This window comes from Brassica napus, chromosome A1 (genome assembly GCF_020379485.1).
Source record: "Brassica napus cultivar Da-Ae chromosome A1, Da-Ae, whole genome shotgun sequence".
Taxonomy (NCBI): domain Eukaryota; kingdom Viridiplantae; phylum Streptophyta; class Magnoliopsida; order Brassicales; family Brassicaceae; genus Brassica; species Brassica napus.
The window spans coordinates 28,772,328-28,782,503 of NC_063434.1; the positions used below are offsets into that span (position 1 = coordinate 28,772,328).

The window sequence follows — 10,176 nt, forward strand, 5'->3', positions numbered from 1 at the left end:
CTTGATTCGGTTGTATTGTACAGTAACACGCGGAATTTCCAACTAGAGCGTAGAATAAGAAAACGCGGACGTCGAATTGATAAAACCCAGCTTTGTCCAAATCATGTAAACACTAGAAAAAGCTCATATTTTGTTAATTTTGGAGTGGAAACACGTGATTAGTATTTGTTTTACAATGCAAATGCTAAATCTATTTGATTATATGATGAAGTCGTCAAAACCTCGAGTGGAAACAATGGCGGCCGCAAACAGAAAAAAAAAATAGGTCTGGGGAGAAGACGAACACAAAATTACGATTTTACCCTTACTAAATAAATGCGTAAATGTAACATAACAGTATACAGTGGGCGTCGAACCCTGTCCAGGTCGAAATTTCCAATGCACACTTACCAATTACGCTATAGAGAATCATTGTACACTTATAAACGTATAAATATAAGACCTTTACAAGATAACTTTTTTTATTGATCTGATTTTAAAATGATCAAACCTTTCACTTCTTCAATTTACAATGCATCAAAAACTACTTTGGCTACGTAAATTCTCTGTACAATTGTGAAACCATATTATATAACGACTGCATCTTAAAATGTTAATTTTATGTATAAAAATATGGTATTATATGTATAAAAATACAAAAAAATTCCGTCCCGCGTACTCTCCGATTTTTTTCCGCTTTTTCAATAAATCGCTAGGCCCGGGTGTGCCGCACGCGTAGCGCCTAGCGAGTTTCCGAACAAGGATTCTATCTACTGGCTTCTTTGATGCAAACGACAAAGTATGGTTTTTTTTTTGTGAATGAATGCAGGATATCTTGAAGCGCATGGTTTTGTTTTGCAAAGCCGCTGTTGAGGTAAAACCTCTGGCGCTCCAATATCATAATTTTGCTTTCTCCTTATACCAGGTTTGGTTTCTGTGTCCAGGTTCCTTGGTATGTTCCAGTGGAGGTGTCTGCTATGGAGATGGCAATTTGGCTTTCATCGCAAATGATTGGCACACTGCTTTGCTCCCTGTCTACTTGAAAGCCTATTACCGAGATCACGGATTAATGAAATACACACGTTCTGTTCTTGTAATCCACAACATTGCTCACCAGGTTAGTAAAAATTCTCCATTCCATAAAAATAAAAATAAAAATGATCTTACTTCATTCTTATATTTTAACCTGCTGGTGGTAAAATAGGGTCGAGGACCGGTAGATGATTTCTCATACGTGGATCTACCGGGGCATTACTTGGACAGCTTCAAGCTGTACGACCCTGTGGGAGGAGAGCACTTCAACATCTTCGCGGCTGGTCTTAAAGCTGCGGATAGAGTTCTCACCGTTAGGCATGGATACTCCTGGGAGGTTAAGACCTTAGAAGGAGGCTGAGGTCTTCACAACATCATAAGCGAAAACGACTGGAAGTTTAGAGGCATTGTGAACGGTATCGACACAAAAGAATGGAACCCAAAATTTGATCTTCACCTGCACTCTGACGACTACACAAACTATTCCTTGGAGACTCTTCACATCGGCAAGCCTCAATGCAAAGCTGCGTTACAGAGAGAGCTCGGTTTACCTGTTAGACCGGACGTTCCTCTGATCGGTTTTATCGGAAGATTGGATCACCAGAAAGGTGTTGATCTGATAACTGTGGCGGTTCCGTGGATGATGAGCCAGGATGTTCAGCTGGTTATGTTAGGCTCAGGGAGACCTGATCTTGAAGAGGTCCTCAGACGAATGGAGTATCAGTACAGGGACAAAGCACGAGGATGGGTTGGTTTCTCGGTTAGAACAGCTCACAGGATAACAGCTGGTGCTGACGTTCTGCTTATGCCTTCGAGGTTCGAACCGTGCGGTTTAAACCAGCTTTACGCGATGATGTATGGAACCGTTCCGGTGGTCCATGCGGTGGGAGGGTTGACTGATTCATGCTTTGGGAAACTGTTTGTTGACGTATTTACGCGATGAAGTATGGAACCGTTCAGCAGGTAAGCTGATTCATGCTTTGGGAAACTGTTTGTTGACGTATAGAGAGTATAAGGAGAGCTGGGAAGGGCTTCAGAGAAGAGGGATGACTCAAGATTTGAGTTGGGATAATGCTGCTGAGAATTATGAAGAAGTTCTTGTTGCTGCTAAGTATCAATGGTGAGAGTTAATAAATAAAAGTTCTTTTTTTTTCTTCTTTTAGTGTCTGTAAAGAATCTGTCTTTTGGAATTGTTAAGAAGCATAGTTGTGTAGATTTTGTGAAAGCTTGGCAAATTAGCATGCTTTGTAAGCTCCTTGTGGTAAAGGGTCAGCTTCTTTATAAATCTCTCTTGCGCTCTCTCTAAGGTAACACTAAAGTGATAGACTTGACAAAGTGGAACAATGGTTACAAGTGAAGAAAACAGTAGTTTATAATATTAAGATGGGAATAAAACAGGTGAGGAAGTTCTAGAGAATTTGCCACCATTGAAATCAATGTTGTTGAGCTTGTGTTGACACCATTTGAGGTGAGAAGATGAGACCAAAGACATTTGTAAAACTCTAGACACAAGCTTTAACTCTATCTTTATAAATGTTACTAACATAGAGTTTTCATCTTCTTTCATGTAAGGAGATTTCTTCTTCTTCTTGAACCAAATCTTCTTCTTCTTCTTCCCTTGTGCCTCCTTCAATGATTGTTCCTTCTTCATAAATCCAGATGTTTTAACATTTTTAGTAAGAAAAGTAAAAAATTTGGAAAAGTACATTTTTTTGAAGATTTTTACCTTTTGGAGTAAATTTTTAAGGTTAAGAAAAAGCATAATGTCTCTAGGATCTTCCACTTCCATAAGAGGAGAGTTGACGAATGAGATTTTAAGTCTTTCCCAAACCAAAGGCCTCTTGATGTCTGCTTTCACAAAGTCATAGAAGACTGTAATGCATCTCTCTATTGCTTTCAGCACTTGTTTCTCATTACTCTCTCTTCCACCTTCCTGTGGTCCCTTCCTTTTATATCCTTAAAATGACAACAACAAAAAAATGACCAAAACGCTTAGATACGTTAGTTAAAATAAACTTGGAAATTTATATATGAAAAAAAATCTAGGATGTAATGTGAAATTATAAGACAAACTCAAAATGAATTGAACAAATTAATCATTGACATTTCTTTGAATCATGGTCGCACATTTTTTCTTGGTTAACATATAGAGTTGACAATTCTTCGAGATTTTAGTTGAATAAGACACGTTAAAATAGATAAGGTTGTGTGTTCTTGTTGTGAGTTGTGTGACTTATCTACCAACCTACGTCAAAGGATTATGTCGACACATTACATGTTAGAACCGAAGTTTGACTATCACTAATGCAAATTACAATTCCATATTGTATGATATTTAATTTATTTGCAAGTATATTTTAAAACTAATTGATAGATTCGTCGTATCTAAAATGAAAGCTGCTTGAAATTTTAAAACCTTTCTTAAGGAGCTTAGTCATTACTCTTTTGATTGTCAAGGAACCTGTTAAAAACTTATAATTGGCCGCAACTTATATACTATTATGTAAGAAAAAAAGAGAATAAATGAATAATCAAATAATAATATTACTAACAAAAAATGAGATTATGGTTTCTATGATTCCAACCAACGTAATTAAAAACTATATAGTATGAACTCTCAATTCATACACGATGTAACCCGCCAAGAAAAGTAGTACATATATATAAGTTTATAGAAAATTCTTAGTATTATTAATAGGGATATGATGTGAATGTTTATGATAAATAAATAAATCAATCAGTTACCTGAAAGTCTTGGGACTTGAAAGAAGCTCATGAGCTCAAACCTTCTTTGAACAAAGCTCAATACCCTTTTCCCTTCACACCTTTCATCTTCCAAAAATCTCTCTAATAAAACCTGAAACTTCTGAAATTCTTTAGAGATATCATCTTCATATGACCCGCCTTTCGAATCAGAGGCTTTCATTCTATCTCTCACTGTTAAGTACTGATGCTGGAGAGCTTCCCATGATAAACATGATTGAGCAATATAAACTAGCTCAAGATCCTTCTCTATGCTTTGTTTTAGCCTCTTCTCTGCTGTTATTCCCCATAAGCTCAAAGTACTTGCCGTTTCTTGGTTCATCATCACACCTAGGAATGATAATAATGGATTTTAACATCAATGACATTATGATATGATATAAACTGTAACTTGTAATAAAATGACATGGTAACTTGTAATAAAATGACACGCGTAGAGTAAGTGTAGATTACGGTCGCTAACCAATAAAGGGAATAAAATAAAAGACTTACTTAGTCCATATGTTCTATCGCGGCTTAGGATGTCATACCATCTCATTCTTTGGCAGTATGTATTGTATACTTCATTGGTTTCATCATCTTCATCTCGATGAGTTGGATTCTCTATTACAATCGATTCTTGTAGTACTGAATCCAAGCTTGATATAGAAAAAGGAGAGGGTTGATCTCCATCGCTATTGAGTGAATTTATATCATCACTAGCTTCTAGAGAAGATAGATAGTTCCCAACGTTTGAGGTAACAATATCTTCCTCTTCTTCTTCTTCTTCTTCTTCTTCTTCTTCTTCTTCATTGTTGACTAAAGGAAATATATTTTCTTGATCCATTGGCATGGTCTGAAGTTCAAACTCAAGATTATTCTCCACGTTCACAACGTCAACAAAGTCAATAGTGTCTTCTTCCTCCTCGCTTTCCTTAGCATCAAGAAAATGAACAGCACCATCTTCTTGATCAAGTTGACTGCAAAAATCTTCATCTTCAAGAATCTTGCCTTCTTGGAGAACTAGAAGAACTTTTAATTGACTATCAACTTGATGTTTAAACGAAAAGCTAAAGGAAGGAACAGGATTATGAATTCTCGTAGAAAGTTCGAAATTAACAAGGGTGTTCTTGTTCTCTTGCCTAGACACAACATTATAAGTAACCTCCCTTCTACTCATAATAACTCGTAGAAAACTATTAAATAGCTTTGAGAACGTGACCAAGAACGATAAAAAGGAGCTGTAAGACGCTTGAAAGTATGGGACAAGCCATAAAAGGAAGACAGAGAGCCATAGAAGAAGTTGACAAAGAAAGAGAACAAGAGGGTGCATGTATAATCTCATGTAGGACCATTTCAAGAAACCATCCTGAATCACAATGGATTCTATGATTAGCCAACATGATGAAAGTAAAGCCATCAAAGAGGGAGGGGAGAGAGAAAGAGAGGCACTCAAGAGAGTGTCTTTATAAAGAAGAAAAAAGAAGAAGATGACGATGAAGAAGAAGCTGCCTAGAAAGAGCCTTGTTGGAAATTTTGGCCTCAGACGACTAATTATTAATAATAAATAAAGTTGTTCAAAGGTCAAGTCATCTTGAGTGTTTGATGCAGTTTTTGGTTATAAACATGTTGGAAAATATACAGATTTTTAATTAAACTAAAACCAATTTGTAACAAATAAACGTTGTATTATTTTTCACTAAAACCTAGTATAAGTTATGTATTAGGCTATAACTGTATTTTAAAAATTATAAGAGCCAAGTTGAACATTGCGGGTTTCTACTAAAACACTGGTGAGATTGGACTCCTTCAAAGGTGACCAAGAAAGAGGACATTGCCAGGGACCTCTCCAGGACTCTGATTGTTGACAATCTCATGGCGATTAGAGTACTGAATATAAACAGTCTTCCCTCGAATCTGAGCCGGCTCTGAAGACGAAGCATAATAAGAAACCATTGATATTGCCTGATTCACGTCACCCTGCAAATGAATCAAAGTATACAGTTTTGTATCTGCGTATACCTGAACTGAACTGTGAGCTCGCCATCTCTCCGGTAAAAAGGCGCGGGCGCTCAAAGGATTCTCTCTCTCTCTCTGTACAGCTAAAATATCTGTAAAAATTGCAAATCAGTCCCCTAAAACAAATTACTATGCTTCCGGATAGATAGATACCCATGCAATGACGTGACTATAATAGCCCATTTAGCCTATATATTAAGGGCCCAATAGTCCAGTACATTTTAGTTATCTCTCGCCGTGGTTGTGTGTTTGTTTTCTTCGTTTTTGTTCCTTTCTTTTGTTGTTGTTGTTGTGATCTTCTCAATGGATTTTGCTTGCCTTGTCCAATACAATTTTTGATCAATTTATTTTAAAATAATGTGACCTCTTTAGAGAAATTCCAAATCAAACCTAAAAGCTAATAAATTTGAGCTGTTTCTTGGCCCTACATGAACTAACTGTTACTTAACTCTCATATCCTTAGTCTTGGATTGGTCCAGAGGGTCTCAAAAGTCGTCACTCGTCACTACTATTTTGTGAAGGTACTCTTCCATTAATTCTGGTTTAAATTGTATTAATATTAACTTAGTACTGTACTAAGTTTGTTGCACTCTTTTTCTAATCTGTGTGGCTTATTTCTTGCCGTAAGTTCTCTCAAGTAAATGATCCATATGCTTGGCTTGGCCTACTGTGGTTAATGTCAAAGTTGTATGTTCGGTTCCTTCCTTTTTGTTTACTTTTAGTTTGGATGATTTAGGGTAATGTCTTGCTGAAGATAATGATGAAAGGTTGGTTTAGCTGAGAATCACCAAGTTTGAGTTGGAAAATGGTAACAGTTTGTAGCTTTTCATGTGTGCGACTTCTTGTTCTCCTACTGAATTTCATACATGTGAACGAGCATACTAATGCAAAAGACTTGGACCATTGATATGAAAATTTAAGAAATTACCATGGTACTGAGCTGGTCCAAAAACTGATGATGAAGGAAAGCAAATGGTTAACAGTTGACTTTAAAAGCTTTTACCTCTCTTCTTGGCTCATTGGTTCTTACTTCTCTCAATTTTTGCTTGGGAGGTTCAGCTACGTGGATGGATGTGATCTTCACAAGTGGCATAATCATCATCATCATCTGTGAAGCTTAGCTTAGTGACTACTGTTTGGACCATAAGTAGAAGCTGTCACAATGAAAATCAGCAAGACATTTAAAGGAGGTGGACCATTGTACTTTACATCTTTTGCAGCCACTGTGATATTTTTCCAATTCTTGTGTTATTAATACTAATATTGGTAGAATTCTTTAGGCCTATGATTGTCTTATGGTTTCTCTTAGAGTCGATGAAGATACTATCTTCTCGCCCTACAAGCTAGGAGCCCACCTCAATAAATTCCTTCTCTTGTTGATGCCATGGAACACACTAGGATACTCTTTCTTTGTTTGGTCTAGTAAAATCTATTTAATGTCACCGTCACCACCATAAATCGTCTACCTTTCTTGGCAGCCAAAGTTTACCTTTGTCGACAACATTTGATCACTTGTAAACTAACCAGTCCATGCATGATATAGAAAAACTCAAACCGTTTTGGTAAAAAACGTTGCATGATGAACAGTTGAGAAACAAGGTATATGATCTGAGTTAATCAGTTTCCTCAGCTAGGCTTATGATAAATGTTGTTGCAGACATCATATATAATCAATTTTTTTGTAGCTTTTGTGATATGCTACTGTTTTAACGGTAAAAAACTAAATCGTAAATGATGACTTTTACCTCACCCAGTTAGCTATTTGGTGGTTAAGCTGGATGCTTTTGATTATTCATTGTCTTTATTTGTTTATCTTTGTGATAAAATGGATCTTTTGATGACTTGACACCAAGAACAGTGTACCAGCTAGTGGGACTTTCATTAAATGATGAAGGAATCACACAAGGAAAAGTTGTTTATCTCCTTTCTTCTTGCTCCCCACCACAAAAATGCTTTATCTGTTTAGTAACAAGGTTAAAAATCTCTTCCAAAGTTACTGTGGCCTGCATGCTTAAGCAGTAAATTTTCAAATATCTTGGTTTTTACCGCGGTTATAGCCTTCTGAATAAAGAAGAAGTCTATGTTAATGCCATGATAGACAACCAACTAATTACTTGCAACTACTATTATTAGAGTCTATAGATCGTAACCAAAAAATTTGCTCTAAGTTACTCCAAATCTCATCAATTCTCTCTGTCTGATTTGCTTTTCCAGTTATAGTGCCAGCTTCCTCTTCTTCACCGCCATTTAACAGCATTTACTGTTGTGGAGTCCCTAGTAAAAGCTAGCAAAAATGTGAAAGAAAGAAATCAACAAACACGTTTTTGATAAAGGAGTGTAACTAATTACGGTAACTAGTTATAGCTAAGAGAGAGAGAGAGAGAGAACAATGATCACTTTGTAGCTTTCAAGAAACCATACTTTATTAGGATACCAGTCATAAGAAACCTAGAGCATCTATGGATAGATGAAAACTTACTCCAGGTTCTGAAAATTAACCATTTACTTTGTGCAATAAGATGGCTAATCTTTGGGTGCTCTGTTGAATCGTTAAAAGGAAAATTAAGTGTTAGAACCACAAGGGTAATAACTCATCTCGACCCCATCTAATTGAATGTCAATCCATGTCAAAGACCGTGGGAAAGAGGCTCTTACAGAACCTAAATAGAGACATCTTCTGTTGTGTCTCTCCCTCTATAAATCAAGACTCAAGCCAAGAGAGCAGCTTTTGTGGACCATCATGATCATCTAATGACTACTACTACTACCTCATACACTACATTACACCATAAATCACGTTGAAGATATGTTATAAGATAACAAAAAGAAAAAGCCTCTCTCTTCAGTAGCTTTAGCATAATTTGTAATGGGAAGATCGCCGTGCTGTGATAAGGCTGGGCTAAAGAAAGGGCCATGGACACCAGAAGAGGATCAGAAACTCTTGGCTTACATTGAAGAACATGGCCATGGAAGCTGGCGCTCTTTGCCTGAGAAAGCTGGTAACTAACTTCCACATTTCTTTTATCTTCTTCTACCTCTATTCAAATCTAATTTATCCAAACTCCATGTAGGTCTCCAAAGATGTGGAAAGAGTTGCAGACTGAGATGGACTAATTACCTAAGACCAGACATCAAGAGAGGCAAATTCACTGTACAAGAAGAACAAACCATCATTCAACTCCACGCTCTCCTCGGAAACAGGTGAGACTCAATCACCTTTTTTGTCATTTCTTGATCTCTGATGTGATCCTCTTGATTTTTCTAATAGATGGTCAGCGATTGCAACTCACTTAGCAAAAAGGACAGACAACGAGATAAAAAACTACTGGAACACACACTTGAAGAAACGTCTGGTTAAAATGGGGATAGATCCAGTGACTCACAAGCACAAAAACGAGACTCTAATGTCTTCCACAGGTCAGTCCAAGAGCGCAGCAGCCACGCTTAGCCACATGGCTCAATGGGAGAGTGCTCGTCTCGAAGCTGAAGCAAGGCTAGCTAGAGAATCAAAGCTTCTCCATTACCAAAACAACAAAGCAGCGGCTCCTAATAATTGCTTGTCTCACAAGGCATCATCAACAAATTGGACAAAACCAAACCAAGGTAATTATGATCTTCAAAACTAAATATTTATTGATAACTTATATATACAAATGATGAATGTTCCGACAGGAAAAGGAGATCAACAGCTTGAATCACCAACGTCGACGGTGACGTTCTCCGAGAATCTCCATCTGATGATCATGCCTTCGGGAGAGAATAACAACGAATCCTCTGAGATTCAGAACATGACTGAGTTCGCCTTGTCTTCTTCCACCTCCTCCGATGTCAAAGATTCTGACCAAGACTGGATGAGGCAGATCAACTGTCCGACAGAAGGAATCGAAGAAGGATTCACCAGCCTCCTTCTGCTCGGTGATTCAGGTGATCGGAGTCTCTCCACCGGTAAAAAAGACAAGGAGACCGTTGCAGGCGCGGTCGAGGTCACTGAGAGTGACTACAGCTACTATGAGGACAACAAGAACTACTGGAATAGCATTCTCAACTTGGTTGATTCCACACCGTCCGATTCATCAACCATGTTCTGATCTAATGGTCCACTTTCATTTGTAATGTCGATAGCTTCCCAATACTTTTGTCTTTTTTTTCTTTACTTTATTTACGTAAAGGGTGTTGGAATGAAACTTCATGAAAATGACCATTTTTACAACAACAAAAATATTTCACATTCCAATGTTTTGATATTTGCATGATAGCAAATCCATTTACAATACAATGCTTTTACGTTGAATACGTCTTCAGATTTCCTTTTTAACTTTGAAACTAGTTTTCAATACTTTAATATCCATGTAAATTATATGAAACAGAGGCAGTGCCGGTCCAACATTCTCAATTTTTTTCTTG

General features: G+C 37.2%; 3 protein-coding genes and 1 long non-coding RNA gene across 5 annotated transcripts; 3 read left to right on the forward strand and 1 right to left on the reverse strand.

The window, feature by feature from the left end:
- The first annotated feature begins 430 nt into the window (after nt 1-430).
- LOC106404087 lies at nt 431-1,485 on the forward strand. The gene is made up of 3 exons (XR_007323697.1): nt 431-853; nt 924-1,096; nt 1,184-1,485. It is a non-coding gene; the product is annotated as an uncharacterized LOC106404087 (long non-coding RNA).
- Nucleotides 1,486-1,651: 166 nt separating this feature from the next.
- On the forward strand, nt 1,652-2,135 carry LOC125579161 (starch synthase 2, chloroplastic/amyloplastic-like). The gene is made up of 2 exons (XM_048742865.1): nt 1,652-1,929; nt 2,018-2,135. Exons 1-2 carry the CDS (start codon nt 1,652-1,654, stop codon nt 2,133-2,135), a joined length of 396 nt encoding a protein of 131 aa, XP_048598822.1.
- A 230-nt stretch (nt 2,136-2,365) lies between these two features.
- Nucleotides 2,366-6,266, reverse strand: LOC106404079. Of its 2 annotated transcripts, none has more exons than XM_022706001.2 (4): nt 4,267-6,266; nt 3,757-4,104; nt 2,738-2,967; nt 2,366-2,653 (listed from the first exon to the last, which is right to left on the reverse strand). In XM_022706001.2, exons 1-4 carry the CDS (start codon nt 5,171-5,173, stop codon nt 2,390-2,392), a joined length of 1,749 nt encoding a protein of 582 aa, XP_022561722.2. In that variant the 5' UTR covers nt 5,174-6,266; the 3' UTR covers nt 2,366-2,389. The 2 variants fall into 2 exon arrangements, with proteins under 2 accessions (XP_022561722.2, XP_013700291.2); XM_013844837.3 differs by having other exon boundaries at nt 2,366-2,656.
- A 2,236-nt stretch (nt 6,267-8,502) lies between these two features.
- LOC106404096 (transcription factor MYB34-like) lies at nt 8,503-9,902 on the forward strand. The gene is given in 4 exon segments (NM_001315542.1): nt 8,503-8,771; nt 8,844-8,973; nt 9,041-9,375; nt 9,445-9,902. Coding segments are annotated over 4 exon segments (1,014 nt in total). The 5' UTR covers nt 8,503-8,638; the 3' UTR covers nt 9,861-9,902.
- Nucleotides 9,903-10,176: the final 274 nt, after the last annotated feature.